This window comes from Epinephelus fuscoguttatus, linkage group LG15, assembly GCF_011397635.1.
Source record: "Epinephelus fuscoguttatus linkage group LG15, E.fuscoguttatus.final_Chr_v1".
Classification (NCBI taxonomy): domain Eukaryota; kingdom Metazoa; phylum Chordata; class Actinopteri; order Perciformes; family Serranidae; genus Epinephelus; species Epinephelus fuscoguttatus.
In genome coordinates, this window is record NC_064766.1 from 42,393,257 (window position 1) to 42,412,744 (window position 19,488).

Below are 19,488 nucleotides of genomic sequence, written 5' to 3' on the forward strand. Positions count from 1 at the left end.
TGAACTTTTTTTCTTTGTGATCAGGATTAACTGTGACTCACAGCAGCAGGATGTGTGTTTAATAAGTTACCACGTTTTTAGATCTTTAACAAATTCAGACAAACATGATCATGCGAAACACGTCATCACTGAAGGTCATCAGATAGGACCTGTTTGAGACTGTGTGTGTGTGCGTGTTCATACCTGGTCAGTGTGTTGAGTCGTTGTCGTCCAGCAGAGACAGAAACAAACTGCAGCTTCTTTTATATCACAGCATCCCCTGTGTGTGTGTGTGTGTGTGTGTGTGTGTCTAAATCAGCACAACAACAATTATCTTTGTACCTTCAGCTTCACCTGAATGTGTGTGTGTTTTTGTGTTTACATGTAATTATGTGTATCTGTGTGTGTTTTCATTTGTGTGTGCGTATGGGAATGTATAGATACATATGTGTGTGTGTGTGTGTGTGTGTGTGTGTTTTCATACAGTCAGCCTCTCGTTCTCATGACATCAGTAACATCTGAAGAAACTGTCCTTCTCGTGTGTGTGTGTGTGTGTGTGTGTGTGTCTGTATTTACACATCTATCTTTGTGAGGACCTGAGGTTGACACTGTCGCAGTGAGGACAGTTGGTCCTGTCTTCACCTGTTTGAGGGTTCAGACTGAAGGTTGGGGCCACGAAGGACATCATGTTAATGAGGCTCCTCACAATTACAAAGGTACAGGGTGGTATGTGTGTATGTGTTCATATGCTTGTTCTGGTGATGCTGCATGGTGAGAAAAAAAACATATTTTAGCAACTAAGTGAGGACATTTTGGCCAGTCTTCACGTCTTTAAATGTCTGTTTTAAGGTTCAGGTTAGAATCAGATTTAGTTTGGGTTAAAAACTCTAAATTACTCTCAGCGTTAATGTGGCACTGGCACAATAAGAAGCGTGGGTGTAAAACATGCAAATAAATTTAGTTAAAAGCCTGTTAAAACTAGTCTTTATGAAGTCCCACAGACTCAGAGGGAGCAGAGGAGTCGGAGTTGTTATAAAATTTCTCCTGAGTTTCCACAGCCTCTCACTGAGGTGGAATATTCGTAAAAATAATAGAGTTGAGTAAAGTTAAACTGAAAAATAAAACAACTATCTTTATATTCACTAAAAGTATTTTATCAAAAATAGGAACGATGAGGAAAATGGGGGAAAAAGGGAATTTTACATTACACTTGGAAAGTACTTGGACAGTACTTCGGTTGTGTCTCAGAGAATGTGGGTTGAAAAATTTAATAAGATTCTTTCAAACACCTGCACAAAATAATTTCTTAGATAAAAACCACTTGTGTTGGAGCTCCTGTGGGATAAAAAGCAAACCATCAGCATGTTCTCTGGCTCCGCCCACTGCTCCTGAACTACCAGAAACTAATTAAAATTATTATGAAAAAGATGTTTAAAGTTCTGATCCCATTTAGTTTTGTGACGTTGTACCTGCATCTGAGAGCAAACACTGAGGGACTTTCAAATAAATATGTTTAATATTTTACTGAAAGACTCAGAAAGCTGTCGTGAGAAAATGGACATCAACCGACGCGCCCGTGGCTGAGGACTGAACTGATTTAACAATGTTTCTTGATGCTTTGGGGCGGCGTTGTGCTTCTTTATGCTACTCTGCTGTGTGCTGCTTTATGTGCAGTGATGTTATATGTAGTTTGTGTTTTTATGGTGTTCGCTTCATTTCTCCTGTGCTGTTGTTGTAAGGCAGCTCCTCCCATCATGTCGTATCTTACTGTACTGGGTTAAATATGTATCTTACATTACATCTGTCTTTAACTGGTCATGAATGATAAATTAACAAACCACTCGCCCCAAACTTCATGTTGAGCTTCTCAAATGATCCCTGAACACAGTTTACTGGTGATAATACGGGTTCTTTTCTTTAGCAGCACCTGAACGCAGCGAGACCACCTCCAAATGTCTATATTTATCATCTTTGCTCGCAATATGATAGGGGTCCTCTCAAAGATAAAAGTACAAGAATGTGTGTGTGTGTGTCTGTGTGTGTGTGTGTGTGCGAGATAATCCTGTGTTTGGTGGACTCCTGTTTGAGGTGTCTTCTGTTTGTTTACTGTCGTCACCGAGCTTTTATTCTGACATGTTCAGTAAACACAACAGGAAGTTCACCTGCGTCACCTTCTGTGGGAACCTGCAGAAACCTTGTATTTACACACACACACACACGACCAGTATCTCGGTAGTCCTGTATAAGCATTTACAGTACTCACAGTATTACTGCTCTGACAAAATGTAATTAAATGAAGATGGAAAATCTTGGACTTTCCTCTAGGGCTGTAGCCAACCAAAGAAAATTTTGGTCGACTAAAGTCTCACATAATCTTCAACTAATGGATTAGTCGTGGGGAAAAAAAAAATCTGCATGTTGTTTTTACTTGTGCGGTGGTGTGTCTGTGTCACTCTGCAGTTACACCTCTAAAACACTAGTCGGCGGTGGAGGACTGTGTTAAGTGCTGTAAAGTTTGAACGTAACCACGTGTGTGTGTCGGCTAAAGGTAACCACGTGTGTGTGTGTGTGTGTGTCGGCTAAACGTAACGATGTATATGTGTGCTGGTTAAACGTAACCACGTGTGTGTGTGTGTCGGCTAAATGTAACCACGTGTGCGTGTGTGTTGGCTAAACGTAACCACATGTGTGTGTTGGCTAAACATAACCACGTGTGTGTGTTGGCTAAACGTAACGATGTATATGTGTGCTGGCTAAACGTAACCACGTGTGCGTGTGTCAGCTAAACGTAACCACGTGTGTTGTTGAAAGCAAAAAACATCAGTTGGTGGTGTTGTACCGACGTAGTGCTTTTATTTTGAAAGAGGTCCAGGTCCAGGTGGACCTTTGCGCCCAACTTGAATAAATTCTTTTGAGGCGTTCTTGAGATTTCATACGATACAAGAAAGGAACGGACGTATGGCCAGATAAATGGACACGTAAAACACAAAATGGTGGTCTATATATGGTTCATATAAGCTCACTCAGATTAAATGTTAATAAGGAAATTTAACTTGAGGACTCTGTTGTGAGGGAGATGCAGCTACTGACATCTTTCATAAAAATCCATAAACAAATGTTTTCTATCTGAAAAAAGTGTGAGTCTGAGTGTGTGTTGTAGCCCAGAGCCCTGCCCCTCATTACCCAGCAGCCTCATTAAGAGTTAAAGACAAACAGCAATCGTCTGTTTGAATCTTTATTTCAGAGTTTACTCACAAACATCAGAGTTAAACAGAAGCAACATGTTTAGAGTTCGTCAGTCTGATCAGTGACTCTGATCAATAATCAGCATGTGGAGGATCTGAACATCAGATCTGGGTGTTTAATGAGAACCAGAGAAGCTGATGGTGGAGGAAAGGTCAGAGGTCACAGAGGTCAGAGGTCACAGAGGTCAGAGGTCACAGAGATCATCCTGGAGATCTGTCCAGCAGGTAAATAGACTAAGCTTGATGCTGTGAACCAACAGACAGACTCTCATCATCATCATCATCATACTCCAACACACTGTGAACTCATCACTCCTGTGCTGCAGCCTCCTCCTCCTTCCTCTCCTCCTCCTCCTTTCTCTCCTGGTTCCTCCTCTTCTTCACCTCCTTCAGTCCCTCCTGGATCTGCTCCACGGCCTCCTGGTCTCCGGCCTGCCGAGCCAGACTCAGGGCCTCGTGGTAGAACCGCACCGAGTCCTCCAGTCGGCCTGCCGGACCACAGACCAGATCAGAGAGCAGCAGGTGTTTGAACCTTGTACTTCACTTAAATCAGACTGTGATTGGTTTGGACAGGTGTGAGCGTGGTGATGACACTTGACCACAGAGACCCTGCACATGATCTGATCTCGATCTGAACTCTACATGTTCACCCGTACAAACAGACTTCCTGTGGGCGGAGCGACAGATTGTGCATATGATTGAATTTAAATCAATCTAAAATTAACAACACTGCAACTGAAAGAGATATTATTATTATTATTATTATCATTATTATTATTATTATTATTATTATTCTCTGAAATGAATCCTATGTTTGCTTGAAAACTCCTGAAACTTTGAACACATGTCAGAACTGGTGAAAATTTACATCTGATGATGATGTCATGATCAGGTGTGAAAAAATGCCTCAGTAGCGTCCCTTACAAAATTTCCATGAAGCAGCCCCTGAAGCTGGTTTCACCTACGTGTATTAAACTCAGAAGACACCTGTAACATTCTGAGATGTTAAAAAAAAAAATAAAAAAAAAAATTCTTGAGTCCAACCCTAAACCCAACAGGAAGTCAGCCAATTTTCAGGGGTCGTACTTTCACAAACTTCTCTGACAGATCAGATCCGACTGACTTCAGAGTTTGTCTGTACCATATGAACGTGGTAACGACAGCAGGAGACGGTTGCTTGAAAAATCCTGATAGTCCTGAACGTGTCACTCTAAAATAAAAACCTCCTGTTGACAGCAGGAAGCTCAGACTGCAGTCTACAAGGTCAAGGGTCGAGGTAAACTTTATTGCCCACAAGGGAAATTTGGCTTGGGCTTACACCCCTGCTGCAGCCACAACAAACACATACACAAAACAGCAACTAAAATACACAAAAGACACGGCCGGGACCCAACAGTAACAGTGCGTCTATAGTGATCCTGTCTTGTACATTCCATCTATTTCAATGCTTTGTTTAACAGTTTAATTAACATAGAGACAAAGGAGTTTTTAAATCGGTTCAAATTACACCTGGGTAACCTGTACCTTCTCCCAAAAGGCATTAGTACATACTCACGTCATACGTGGGTTGCTTCACTAACTACCTCATGAGCCTGCCTTAGAGAAGCCTGTTCACTGATGGACTGCAGAGAGGGGAGCTGTCTTACTCCTCTGATCTTCCCTGCAGTCTGCATCAGTTGCACTGAGAGATAACCAAACCAAACTGTGATGCCAAATCTGACATGCTTTCCATGACTGCTTGATAGAAGACTATCATATATCTTTGGTAAACACCATGAACCCTGAGACGGTGAAGAAAGTGCAGCCTTTGCTGTAGTCTACTACAGAGACCGTTCACGTGTGTAAAAGAGGAGACCTGGGAGATGGTTGCATCACGAATGACCACGGGCCTGTGGTCACAAACTGACTTTATCATGTCGTACACTCAGTAACGTCACTGACTGGTGTCAGTCTGGTCTCAGCTGTGTCCCTCTGTCTGGTCTTAACTGTGTCCTTCTGTCTGGTCTTAACTGTGTCCCTCTGTCTGGTCTCAGTTGTGTCCCTCTGTCTGGTCTTAACTGTGTCCCTCCGTCTGGTCTCAGCTTTGTCTCTCTCTCTGGTCTTAACTGTGTCCCTCTGTCTGGTCTCAGCTGTGTCCCTCTGTCTGGTCTCAGCTGTGTCTCTCTGTCTGGTCTCAGCTGTGTCCCTCTGTCTGGTCTCAGCTGTGTCTCTCTGTCTGGTCTCAGTCAGATGTCTCTGTCTGGTCTCAGCTGTGTCCCTCTGTCTGGTCTCAGCTGTGTCCCTCTGTCTGGTCTCAGCTGTGTCTCTCTGTCTGGTCTCAACTGTGTCCCTCTGTCTGGTCTCAGCTGTGTCTCTCTGTCTGGTCTCAGCTGTGTCCCTCTGTCTGGTCTCAGCTGTGTAACATGCTGACAGTTAGCATGTAGTCGCACACGCTCAGTATCACATACATCAATCTACTCAGTCGTCTGGCAGCAGCTTGTCTTCTTTACAAGCCGTTCTGAAGACATTTCCTGTGTATACAGTTTTTTTCTGGTGTGTTACCATGGTAATTGTCAAACACCTCAGCATCAGATTTCACATCAATGTTTCTCTCAGAGATACACGCTGACACACGACTTTTACTTCACCTTGATTCAATCAGAAACCAGATGTTATTCACAGTGACGACCTGACTGAGACATCACACCTTCTTCCTGTATATACACTGTTGGCCCCGCCCCCCACACAGCTGGCCGATCAGCAGAAAGAACATTCTCAGCTGCTTTGTAACACTGCGTTTCATTGGGATGTGTGTCTGTGTGATAAGAGACCAACCTGACTCAGAATACGACCCATGACCTGTCCTCACCTGTGTGCAGCAGGATACCCGCCATGTTTCCCAACAGCACGTGTTGGTCCGGGTGTCCGACGGAGCGGCTCAGATCCACCGCCTGCTGAACAAGCGCCAGGGCGTCGTCATGACGACCCTGAAGATCCAAGACGGTGGCCAGGTCGCTCATCAGCACCAGAGTCTGATAGGAAACATAATGATGATGTCATCACAGACCTGTTGCTCTACCTGTGAGTGTGTGTCTACCTGTGGGTGTGTGTCTACCTGTTGGTAAGTGTCTACCTGTGAGTGTGTGTCTACCTGTGGGTGTGTGTCTACCTGTTGGTAAGTGTCTACCTGTGGGTGTGTGTCTACCTGTGGGTGTGTGTCTACCTGTTGGTGTGTGTCTACCTGTAGGTGTGTGTCTACTTGTTGGTAAGTGTCTACCTGTTGGTGTGTGTCTACCTGTTGGTGTGTGTCTACCTGTGGGTGTGTGTCTACCTGTGGGTGTGTGTCTACCTGTTGGTGTGTGTCTACCTGTTGGTGTGTGTCTACCTGTTGGTGTGTGTCTACCTGTTGGTGTGTGTCTACTTGTTGGTAAGTGTCTACTTGTTGGTAAGTGTCTACCTGTTGGTGTGTGTCTACCTGTGGGTGTGTGTCTACCTGTTGGTGTGTGTCTACTTGTTGGTAAGTGTCTACCTGTTGGTGTGTGTCTACTTGTTGGTGTGTGTCTACCTGTTGGTGTGTGTCTACTTGTTAGTAAGTGTCTACCTGTGGGTGTGTGTCTACTTATTAGTAAGTGTCTACCTGTTGGTGTGTGTCTACCTGTGGGTGTGTGTCTACCTGTTGGTGTGTGTCTACTTGTTGGTAAGTGTCTACCTGTTGGTGTGTGTCTACCTGTTGGTGTGTGTCTACCTGTTGGTGTGTGTCTACTTGTTAGTAAGTGTCTACCTGTGGGTGTGTGTCTACTTATTAGTAAGTGTCTACCTGTTGGTGTGTGTCTACCTGTAGGTGTGTGTCTACTTGTTGGTAAGTGTCTACCTGTTGGTGTGTGTCTACCTGTTGGTGTGTGTCTACCTGTGGGTGTGTGTCTACCTGTTGGTGTGTGTCTACTTGTTGGTAAGTGTCTACCTGTTGGTGTGTGTCTACCTGTTGGTGTGTGTCTACTTGTTAGTAAGTGTCTACCTGTGGGTGTGTGTCTACTTGTTAGTAAGTGTCTACCTGTGGGTGTGTGTCTACTTGTTGGTGTGTGTCTACCTGTTGGTGTGTGTCTACTTGTTAGTAAGTGTCTACCTGTGGGTGTGTGTCTACTTGTTAGTAAGTGTCTACCTGTGGGTGTGTGTCTACTTGTTGGTGTGTGTCTACCTGTTGGTGTGTGTCTACTTGTTAGTAAGTGTCTACCTGTGGGTGTGTGTCTACTTGTTAGTAAGTGTCTACCTGTGGGTGTGTGTCTACTTGTTGGTGTGTGTCTACTTGTTGGTAAGTGTCTACCTGTTGGTAAGTGTCTACCTGTTGGTGTGTGTCTACCTGTTGGTGTGTGTCTACTTCTTGGTGTATGTCTACCTGTGGGTGTGTGTCTACCTGTGGGTGTGTGTCTACCTGTGGGTGTGTGTCTACTTGTGGGTGTGTGTCTACCTGTTGGTGTGTGTCTACCTGTTGGTGTGTGTCTACCTGTGGGTGTGTGTCTACTTGTTGGTGTGTGTCTACCTGTTGGTGTGTGTCTACCTGTGGGTGTGTGTCTACTTGTTGGTATGTGTCTACCTGTTGGTGTGTGTCTACCTGTGGGTGTGTGTCTACTTGTTGGTGTGTGTCTACCTGTGGGTGTGTGTCTACTTGTTGGTGTGTGTCTACCTGTTGGTGTGTGTCAACCTGTGGGTGTGTGTCTACTTGTTGGTATGTGTCTACCTGTTGGTGTGTGTCAACCTGTGGGTGTGTGTCTACTTGTTGGTAAGTGTCTACCTGTGGGTGTGTGTCTACTTGTTGGTAAGTGTCTACCTGTTGGTGTGCGTCAACCTGTGGGTGTGTGTCTACTTGTTGGTAAGTGTCTACCTGTTGGTGTGTGTCAACCTGTGGGTGTGTGTCTACTTGTTGGTATGTGTCTACCTGTTGGTGTGTGTCAACCTGTGGGTGTGTGTCTACTTGTTGGTAAGTGTCTACCTGTTGGTGTGTGTCTACCTGTGGGTGTGTGTCTACTTGTTGGTAAGTGTCTACCTGTTGGTGTGTGTCAACCTGTGGGTGTGTGTCTACTTGTTGGTAAGTGTCTACCTGTGGGTGTGTGTCAACCTGTGGGTGTGTGTCTACTTGTTGGTAAGTGTCTACCTGTTGGTGTGTGTCAACCTGTGGGTGTGTGTCTACTTGTTGGTATGTGTCTACCTGTTGGTGTGTGTCAACCTGTGGGTGTGTGTCTACTTGTTGGTAAGTGTCTACCTGTTGGTGTGTGTCTACTTGTTGGTAAGTGTCTACCTGTTGGTAAGTGTCTACCTGTTGGTAAGTGTCTACCTGTTGGTGTGTGTCTACCTGTTGGTAAGTGTCTACCTGTTGGTAAGTGTCTACCTGTTGGTGTGTGTCTACCTGTTGGTAAGTGTCTACTTGTTGGTAAGTGTCTACTTGTTGGTAAGTGTCTACCTGTGGGTGTGTGTCTACTTGTTGGTAAGTGTCTACCTGTTGGTGTGTGTCTACCTGTGGGTGTGTGTCTACTTGTTGGTAAGTGTCTACCTGTTGGTAAGTGTCTACCTGTTGGTGTGTGTCTACCTGTTGGTAAGTGTCTACTTGTTGGTAAGTGTCTACTTGTTGGTAAGTGTCTACCTGTGGGTGTGTGTCTACTTGTTGGTAAGTGTCTACCTGTTGGTGTGTGTCAACCTGTGGGTGTGTGTCTACTTGTTGGTAAGTGTCTACCTGTTGGTAAGTGTCTACCTGTTGGTGTGTGTCTACCTGTTGGTAAGTGTCTACTTGTTGGTAAGTGTCTACTTGTTGGTAAGTGTCTACCTGTGGGTGTGTGTCTACTTGTGGGTGTGTGTCTACCTGTGGGTGTGTGTCTACTTGTTGGTGTGTGTCAACCTGTTGGTGTGTGTCTACTTCTTGGTGTATCTCTACTTGTTAGTGTGTGTCAACCTGTTGGTGTGTGTCTACTTGTTGGTGTGTGTCAACCTGTTGGTGTGTGTCTACTTCTTGGTGTATGTCTACCTGTTGGTGTGTGTCTACTTGTTGGTGTGTGTCAACCTGTTGGTGTGTGTCTACTTCTTGGTGTATGTCTACTTGTTGGTGTGTGTCTACCTGTGGGTGTGTGTCTACTTGTTGGTGTGTGTCTACCTGTTGGTGTGTGTCTACTTGTTGGTGTGTGTCAACCTGTTGGTGTGTGTCTACTTCTTGGTGTATGTCTACCTGTTGGTGTGTGTCTACCTGTGGGTGTGTGTCTACCTGTGGGTGTGTGTCTACCTGTTGGTGTGTGTCTATCTGTTGGTGTGTGTGTCTACTTGTTGGTGTGTGTCAACCTGTTGGTGTGTGTCTACTTCTTGGTGTATGTCTACTTGTTGGTGTGTGTCTACTTGTTGGTGTGTGTCTATCTGTGGGTGTGTGTCTACTTGTTGATGTGTGTACCTGTGGGTGTGTGTCTACCTGTGGGTGTGTGTCTACCTGTGGGTGTGTGTCCACTTGTTGATGTGTGTACCTGTGGGTGTGTGTCTACCTGTGGGTGTGTGTCTACTTGTGGGTGTGTGTCTCCTTGTTGGTGTGTGTCTACCTGTGGGTGTGTGTCTCCTTGTTCCTGGCGGCAGATGTTCAGGGCATTCTGGTAGTCCTGTCCCGCCTGGTTCAGGTGCAGCGTTGACGCCCGGTATCGAGCCCGTGAGTCCAAACAAAGACCGAGCAGGAGGCGGGTCTCCTTCCTCAGAGCCTCCTCCTCCTCTGAGACAACAACAACAGCAGCTTCTGAACCACTGATCAGTGTCAGATCCTCTGAACTTCAGGTGTTCAGTAAGAAGTGTTCTGATTGGTCGGACAGAGGGTCATGTGTCTTTAAATGAAAGGAAATGAAGTGTCTGAGTTGTTAACATGTTTCAGTCTCACCTGTCCGCTCCTCTGCAGGTGTTTCCTCCTGTTTCTGCAGTTTGGCCTCCAGAGACTCCGTACAGAACCTGAAGCCGTGCTCCACAAGCTCCACCCTCAAACACACACACATACTGTCACTTCTCTGACGGGAAGTGAGGTCAGAGGTCAGACACATGAACAGCTCAATCTTACTTGTTCTGTTCAGCGTAGATGGTGGCGAGTTTCAGAGACATCTCGATGATGGCGTTGTCGTCCTGGGGCATTCCTCCTGACAGCATGAAGCTCATCGCTGCTTTGAAGAGTTTCTCTGCCTGAGAAGAGGAAGAGAAGAAACGACGATGATAATGAAGAGGATAACTAGCTGTTCTACACTCCAGGCTGTCACTGCCGTTGCCATAGTAAAAAAGAGCAGCTTAATACCACAGTGACAGCAACAAACTGAGCTGTGATTTGACAGTTACTCACGTTGTCCAGCTGGCCCTGAACGTAGGCCAGGTTCGCCATCTGAGGGAACAGACAGGGAGAGGTCAAAGGTCACAGAGACAGGGTCAGAGGTCATCAGAGGTCACAGTGAGCAGGTGTTACCAGGCTGTAGGTGTAGATGATGGCCTGGTTGTTGTGAGTCTGATGAGCCAGCACGACAGCCTGATGGAGGAAACCAGAGGCGGCGTCCAGAATAGTAATGACGATACTACTGACAACGGTACTGACGATAATACTGATGATACTACTGATGATAGTACTGATGATACCACTGACAATAGTACAGATGATAGTACTGATGACACTACTGATGATACTATTGATGACAGTACTGATGATACTACTGATGATAGCAGTGATGATACTTCTGACAATAGTAATGACGATACTACTGACAATGGTACTGATGATAATACTGATGATACTACTTACGATAGTACTGATGATACTACTGACGATACCACTGATGATACTACTGATGATAGTACTGACGATACCACTGATGATACTACTGACGATAGTACTGACGATACTGCTGACGATACTACTGACGATAGTACTGACGATACTACTGACGATAGTACTGACGATACTGCTGACGATACTACTGATGATACTACTGACAATAGTACTGACGTTAGTACCGATGATAGTACTGATGATACCACTGACAATAGTACAGATGATAGTACTGATGACACTACTGATGACAGTACTGATGATAGTGCTGACGATACTACTGACGATACTACTGACAATAGTACTGATGATACTACTGATGATAGCAGTGATGATACTTCTGACAATAGTAATGACGATACTACTGACAATGGTACTGACAATAGTACTGATGATACTACTGATGATACAACTGATGAAAGTACTGATGATACTACTGACAATACTACTGATGATACTACTGATAATAGTACTGATGATACTACTGATGATAGCAGTGATGATACTTCTGACAATAGTAATGACGATACTACTGACAATGGTACTGATGATAATACTGATGATACTACTTACGATAGTACTGATGATACTACTGACGATACTACTGATGATACTACTGACAATAGTACTGACGATAGTACTGATGATAGCACTGATGACACTACTGACGATACCACTGATGATAGTACTGATGATACTACTGATGATACAACTGATGAAAGTACTGATGATACTACTGATACTACTGACAATACTACTGACGATACTACTGACGATACTACTGATGATAGTACTGACAATATTACTGATGATAATACTGATAATACTACTGATGATAGTGCTGACGATACTACTGACAATAGTACTGACGTTACTATGGATACTAATGACGATAATACTGACGACAGTACTAACAATACTGATGACGATAGTAGTGACGATACTGCTGACAATACTTATGCCGATACTGCTGACGATATTTCTGACGATACTGCTGACAATACTGCTGACGATATTTCTGACGATAGAACTGATGATACTGCTGACGATACTGCTGACGATAGTACTGGCGATACTGCTGACGTTACTGTTGACGATAGTGCTGACGATACTGCTGACGATAGTACTGATGATACTGCTGATGATAGTACTGACATTGCTACGGATACTAATGACGATAATACTGACGACAGTACTGACGATACTACTGATGATAGTACTGATGATACTAATGATGATAATACTGACGATAGTACTGATGATACTGCTGATGATACTACTGACGATAGTACTGACATTACTACTACTACTACTGCTGATGATATTACTGATGATAGTACCAATGATACTACTGATGATAATACTGACGATACTACTGATGATACTACTGACGATAGTACCGATGATACTACTGATGATAATACTGACGATAGTACTGATGATACTGCTGACAATACTGCTGATGATAGTACTGACGATACTACTGATGATAGTACTGACGATACTACTGATGATACTACTGACGATAGTACCGATGATACTACTGATGATAGTACTGACGATACCACTGATGATACTACTGACGATAGTACTGACGATACTACTGATGATACTACTGACGATAGTACTGATGATAGTACTGACGATAGTACTGACGATACTGCTGACGATACTACTGACGATAGTCCTGATGATACTACTGACGATACTACTGATGATAGTACTGACGATACTACTGATGATATTACTGACGATAGTACTGATGATACTACTGACGATACTACTGATGATAGTACTGATGATACTACTGACGATACTACTGATGATAATACTGACGATAGTACTGATGATAGTACTGACGATAGTACTGATGATACTGCTGACAATACTGCTGATGATAGTACTGACGATAGTACTGATGATAGTACTGACGATAGTACTGATGATACTACTGACGATACTACTGATGATACTACTGACGATACTACTGATGATACTACTGACGATAGTACCGATGATACTACTGATGATAATACTGACGATAGTACTGATGATACTACTGACGATACTACTGATGATATTACTGATGATAGTACTGATGATACTACTGATGATAGTACTGACGATAGTACTGATGATACTACTGATGATAGTACTGATGATACTACTGACGATAGTACTGATGATAGTACTGATGATAGTACTGATGATACTACTGATGATACTGCTGACGATACTACGGATGATACTACTGACGATAGTACTGACGATACTGCTGATGATATTACTGATGATACTACTGATGATAGTACTGATGATACTACTGACGATACTACTGACGATAGTACTGACGATAGTACTGACGATACTGCTGACGATACTACTGACGATACTACTGATGATAGTACTGACGATATTTCTGATGATACTGCTGACGATACTTCTGATGATACTGCTGACGACAGTACTGACGATACTACTGACGATACTACTGATGATAGTACTGACGATAATACTGACAATACTGCTGACGATAGTGCTGACGATAATACTGACGATAATACTGACGATACTGCTGACGATACTGCTGATGATACTAATGACGATACTTCTGGCGATACTGCTGACGATACTACTGACGATAGTACTGATGATACTAATGACGATAGTACTGATGATAGTACTGACAATACTGCTGATGATAGTACTGACGATACTGCTGATGATACTAATGACGATACTTCTGACGATAGTACTGATGATACTAATGACGATAGTACTGATGATAGTACTGACAATACTGCTGATGATACTGCTGACGATACTACTGACGATAGTACTGATGATATTAATGACGATAGTACTGATGATAGTACTGACAGTACTGCTGACGATAATGCCAGGGCCACACTGCCAACAATGTGCTGCGAAGCGCAGCACACCGAAATTCTCGCGCGGGCCAGAGCATTTCCGTTCACATCAGACGCGCATTTCTCCACGCTGGTCAACAAGAGCTTCTGCTCCCAGCTGTTGTCTCCGTCGCATCTGGGGCTGTTTATCCATCGTGGGTAAGTAAATAACTTCATAAAATTATACGCCATGTTTTCCAAACAACTGTACATGTATGTCCACTTCTTAGTAATGAGTATATGTATATAAACACACACACACACACACACACACACAGAGAGATATACAACGCATTTGTCAAGTGGGGTGTTTTATTTTGAAATTTGTTTTATTCTGAAAATTGACCGGATGCTGTTGTTGTTCCTTTGTTTGACTTCCTGCCTGGCTTGACACATTCGCTCGCGGCTCCCGCAGAAAATAAACCAGACGCCGAAACGATTGCTGCAGCACCTGCCGGTGTGGATGACACAATCGGTTAACATGGGCGCCGAAATTCACCTAGCAGGGGAGATACCATGATCAAGAAGGTGGTTCACCCATGGCGAGGCTCAGTCATTGCACTCCGATTGAGCTGACCTCTGCAAATTACCCAAATGTGGGAATCTGGACTGCAGAACTTCTGGTAGTGGGGGACTGCGCTCGTGCTCTCCCCTGATTTTTTATTTTTTATTTTTATTTTTTTTTAAATTTAAGGGGGCGGCAGTAGCTCAGTCCATAGGGACTTGGGTTGGGAACCGGAGGGTCGCCTGTTCAAGTCCCCGTCCGGACCAAAATATGGAGCGTGGACTGGTGGCTGGAGAGGTGCCAGTTCACCTCCTGGGCACTGCCGAGGTGCCCTTGAGCAAAGCACCGAACCCCCCAACCGCTCAGGGCGCCTGACCAAGGGCAGCCCCCTCACTCTGACATCTCTCCACTTTGTGCATGTATAGGTCCTGTGTGTGCATGTGTGTGTCTTTCAGACCTGTGTGTAACTGACAAGCAAGAGTGAAAACATTGAATTTCCCCTCAGGGGGATTAATAAAGGAAATAAAATTAAAAATTAAATTAAAATTAAGAAAGGAAACTGGCTTTGCTTTGAGGCTATTCGCAGCGCTTCGCGGGCGGTGATGGCCCTGGCGTAATACTAACAATACTGCTGACGATGCTGCTGATGATGGTACTACTACAGGTCCTGGTACCTTGGCCTTCTTCAGCAGCAGGATCATGTCATCCTCTTTCCTCTGAGCTTCATCTCGTTGGTCTTCATCTGTACTGCTGAACAAGGAGAATGCTGCTCTCTCACACACACACACACACACACACACACACACACACACACACACAGTGATGTTACTGATGGACAGGTCAGTGTGACGTCTGTTGGTCTGTGACTGGAGTTCAGATTAAAAACCAAAGGTGTAAAATATTCAAAACTCTGACTGCAGTTTGGTCTGATGAAGATGGGTGTGACTGAACTTACCGACAGCCGCCCACAGCACTCCTCCTCCTCCTCCTCCTCCTCCTCCTCTCTGTGTGTTGTGGAAGTTTCTGGTAAAGGACTCATGTCTGCTGAGATTTACCCAGCAGGCCGAGCGTTTCTCTGGTCTGATAGTTCCTCTGTAGGAGAGGCAGCAGAGACACAATGAGGCAGAGTGATGAAGCTGATGAAGAGCAGCCTCCATGTTTCTGTCACATCAAGAGATCAATAGATTTGCGATGTGCGAGTCACGAACGAATCGTTTGAAACCCGGGATTCTTTTTACTGACTCAGGAGTTACAAGTCGTCGTCTCCATTAACTTGTTCACTGACTCACTAACTGCAGAGAGAAACTAGACAGTCGTTCTCACTGTACACTGAGTTAATGTGTGTGAGCCCCCTCTCCTCTCTCCCCTCTCCTCTCTCCTCTCCTGTCCTCCCCTCCCCTCTCCTCTCTCCCCTCTCCTCTCTCCTCTCCTCTCCTCCCCTCCTCTCCTCTCCTGTCCTCCCCTCCCCTCCTCTCCTCCCCTCCTCTCCTCTCTCCCCTCTCCTCTCCTCCCCTCCCCTCCTGTCCTCCCCTCCCCTCCTCTCCTCCCCTCCTCTCCTCTCCTGTCCTCCTCTCCCTCTCCTCCCCTCCTCTCCTGTCCTCCCCTCCCCTCCTCTCCTCTCCTGTCCTCCTCTCCTCTCCTCCCCTCCTCTCCTCTCCTGTCCTCCCCTCCCCTCCTCTCCTCCCCTCCTCTCCTGTCTCCTGTCCTCCCCTCTCCTCTCTCCTCTCCTGTCCTCCCCTGCTCTCCTCCTCTCCTCTCCTCTCTCCCCTCTCCTCTCTCCCCTCTCCTCTCCTGTCCTCCCCTCCTCTCCTCCCCTCCTCTCCTCTCTCCCCTCTCCTCTCCTCCCCTCCCCTCCTCTCTCCCCTCTCCTCTCCTCCCCTCCTCTCTCCCCTCCCCTCTCCTCTCTCCCCTCCTCTCCTCCCCTCCTCTCCTCCTCTCCCCTCTCCTCTCCTCTCTGCCCTCCCCTCCTCTCCTCCCTCTCCTCTCTCCCCTCCTCTCCTCTCTCCCCTCTCCCCTCCTCTCCTCCCCTCTCCTCCTCTCCTCTCTCCTCTCCTCTCTCCTCCCCTCTCCTCCTCTCCTCCTCTCCTCTCTCCCCTCCCTCCTCTCCTCTCTCCTCCCTCCTCTCTCTCCTCCTCTCCTCTCCTCCCTCCTCCTCCTCTCCTCTCCTCCCCTCCTCTCCTCCTCCTCCCCTCTCCTCTCCTCTCCTCCTCCCTCCCCTCCTCTCCCCTCCTCCTCTCTCCCCTCCTCTCCTCTCCTCCTCTCCTCTCTCCTCTCTCCCCTCCTCTCCTCTCTCCCTCCCCTCCTCTCCCCTCCTCTCCTCCCCTCCTCCTCTCCTCTCCCCTCTCTCCCCTCCTCTCCTCTCCTCTCTCCCCTCCCCTCCTCTCCTCTCCTCCTCTCCTCTCCGAGTCACAGGCTCAGCAGGGAGAGAGTGCGAGGGAGCTTTGTGCTGCCGGTGAGCTGGAGCTACCTCGCACTCTCTCCCTGCTCACAGAGCCCCTCCCTCACCTGAGGAGTGTGCTCACTCTGGGTGACTGACTCAAGTGACTCGAAAACCTGATTCACTTTAGTGAGTGACCTGTCTGTCCGTCTGTCCTCGTCAGCTCCGTTTATACATCTAAACACAAACGCAGGTGAGTTAAACACCTGATTGTGTCGCGCAGGCGCATTGTCTTTTAATATGGCGGGTTTAATTCCATTCAAATATCTTTATTGACGTCACTGACAGACTGAAATAAAAACCAAACAACAGACAACAAATAAACATCTGACAGAATTTGGTTTATGAACAGGTCGCTGCTGATTGGCTGACACTTCTGACGCACCCACCGGACGACAGGAAAAGACTCCGTTTCACACCGTTTAACCCGGGTTCACAGAAACCGTAGAAAAAGCCGTGACACGTGACACGCACCTCAGGTGAGTCGCACACACACTGACCTTCCAGGTGAGCTCCGGGTCGCGTGCACTCCTGAACACCTGAACCTGCTCAGACTGAGGACGGAGCTGCGCACACAGGACGCCGCCATCTTGTCTGTTTATATAAGGAGCGGAAGTCACAAGGTCTGACTCCACACCTTCACAATAAAAGCACCGGAAAACAACACGTGAATAATCTTTATAAGCTGTGGAACCATTTTAATTAAATAATTTATTAATTAAAAAAACGTTACTGAGTTGGATTATAATCCTTCTACTGCACAAATATATTCATATTTACAGGATACACTCACTGTATATGTCTTATTTTAAAACTATTTCTGTTTATTATGTGCACTGGAGCATAATGTCCATATTTTATATTTCTAACCTACATACTAGTTCTACACACTGACATGTAGCACATAATTTGAACGGACTTTACACACTCAGCACATTACACGTTTTTTAAACATTTTACATACTGCAGTCAAACTGAATCATAATCTTATTTCTACTCTATAATTCTCTACACTTTACATCGGAGCGACTGTAACACATCAGTGTGAGGGTTATTAAAGTGTTTCTGATTCTGTTTGGCATTAGTGGTAAAATACAATTATTAATTTTCTTGAACTCTGAAGTGTGTGTTTATTTTCTCGTGACAAGATTCCCTGCAAACAGTTCACTGATAAAACACGTCAAAATCTTAATGACAAATTTCACAGGAAGTCTATTTAATATTTATCTATTAACACAATTACATATTCTTATTCACTTCCTTATGTGTTTTATTTTATTTGTATCATTTGGAATATTTTTGTTCAACCTGCAATGTTTCATAAATAAGAAACAACAAAGGGTTGTTGAATTAAAACTACTGATTTTAATTTTACCTAACGATATATAGATCTCCTCTGCTGTCACTGTGATCACCAAGACAAACTCCAGAAAAACAAGATCCCTGAATTTATAAAATATTCTGAACAATTATTGTCTTGCAAAAATCCAAACCTGAAATTGTGTGAATGTGAAGTCTCAACATTAAATGAGATTAAAAATAAGGTTACTGCAGGATGTGATTCAGATCAGACTGTGATCAATAACCCTGATAAACTAATGACTATCAGCAGTCTGATCAAACAAACTGAAGGAAACAGATTCATGTTCAATATTCAGTTTTTATTGTTTAACAGAAGAAAGAACGTGATGATGATGATGATGATGATGAAGAAGAAACAGGATGTTTAACGTGTTTCTGTTCATACAGGACAGAGTCACTGTTCACCAGGTCACAAGTCAGTCTCAAATCTACACATGAAGTCCTGCATCAGGTCTCTGTTGGCAGTGGAGTCACTGATTGGCTGAAGCCTTTTAAACTTGATTTTAATTGGAGGATGGAGGAAGTCGAGTCGTTCAGTCGAGAGTTCAGTGTCACTGCTGATCAGATCTGACGCCTGTACGTCTGACGTGATCAGATTCTGTCCCATCAGCCTTTGCTGAGGGTGAGGTCACTGGGACACATTTGACCTCTGACCCGAGGTCAGCTGGACGATGACATCACCAAAACACAAACAGAGATTAAAGAAAAAAAACTTGTTCAGTTCACGTTGAACCCAGGAAGTAACAAAGTGTTTCACACGTGTTTGTTTTAACATCCATGACAGGCACTGTTACATTCCATCACTCCTGAAGCTGCCGCCACATTGCTGTGGTAACTCACCGCCTCTCTGCGTTTTAAACACAGCCGTCAGGAGATGAAGTGGTTGCCGCCCGCGTGCACAGATTTTGCTTCACAGCATCAGTGAAGCAGAGAGACGACGTGAGGAGGAGCTGATGATGTCGGTGTCTGAGTCACAGCGCCGGAAACTTATAAGGACAAAAAAACTGGACCTGTGACACCATGTCCGCCAAACCTCAGACAGGAAGTTGTTCACATTCGTAAAACTCTTTGGTCGTTTTACTGGTTTCTGTTGTTTTGTTTCAGTCTGCAGCTTCACGTTACGTTCACTCCTGCCGGCATTCACAGAGACACCTGCCGGCATCACCTGCCGGCATCACCTGCGCTTGTTATCACCTGCCCTCGTCATCACCTGCCCTTATCACCTGCCCTCGTCATCACCTGCTGCCATCACC

General features: G+C 45.2%; 1 protein-coding gene and 1 non-coding gene across 4 annotated transcripts; one reads left to right on the forward strand and one right to left on the reverse strand.

The window, feature by feature from the left end:
- Positions 1 to 3,201: 3,201 nt before the first annotated feature.
- ttc19 (tetratricopeptide repeat domain 19) lies at positions 3,202 to 17,477 on the reverse strand. Of its 3 annotated transcripts, XM_049599289.1 has the most exons (11): positions 17,374 to 17,471; positions 15,392 to 15,528; positions 15,111 to 15,202; positions 13,848 to 13,849; positions 10,666 to 10,774; positions 10,546 to 10,584; positions 10,273 to 10,391; positions 10,099 to 10,193; positions 9,773 to 9,936; positions 6,073 to 6,235; positions 3,202 to 3,712 (listed from the first exon to the last, which is right to left on the reverse strand). In XM_049599289.1, the coding sequence occupies exons 1-11, from the start codon at positions 17,460 to 17,462 to the stop codon at positions 3,534 to 3,536; spliced, it is 1,188 nt and encodes a 395-aa protein (XP_049455246.1). In that variant the 5' UTR covers positions 17,463 to 17,471; the 3' UTR covers positions 3,202 to 3,533. The 3 variants fall into 3 exon arrangements, with proteins under 3 accessions (XP_049455246.1, XP_049455243.1, XP_049455245.1); XM_049599286.1 differs by lacking the exons at positions 3,202 to 3,712; positions 6,073 to 6,235; positions 9,773 to 9,936; ... (2 more) ...; positions 10,546 to 10,584; positions 10,666 to 10,774 and having other exon boundaries at positions 11,861 to 15,202; positions 17,374 to 17,477; XM_049599288.1 differs by lacking the exons at positions 3,202 to 3,712; positions 6,073 to 6,235; positions 9,773 to 9,936; ... (2 more) ...; positions 10,546 to 10,584; positions 10,666 to 10,774 and having other exon boundaries at positions 11,861 to 15,209; positions 17,374 to 17,477.
- Positions 14,423 to 14,586, forward strand: LOC125902892 (U1 spliceosomal RNA). Its single transcript, XR_007451193.1, has one exon. It is a non-coding gene; the product is annotated as a U1 spliceosomal RNA (small nuclear RNA).
- Positions 17,478 to 19,488: the final 2,011 nt, after the last annotated feature.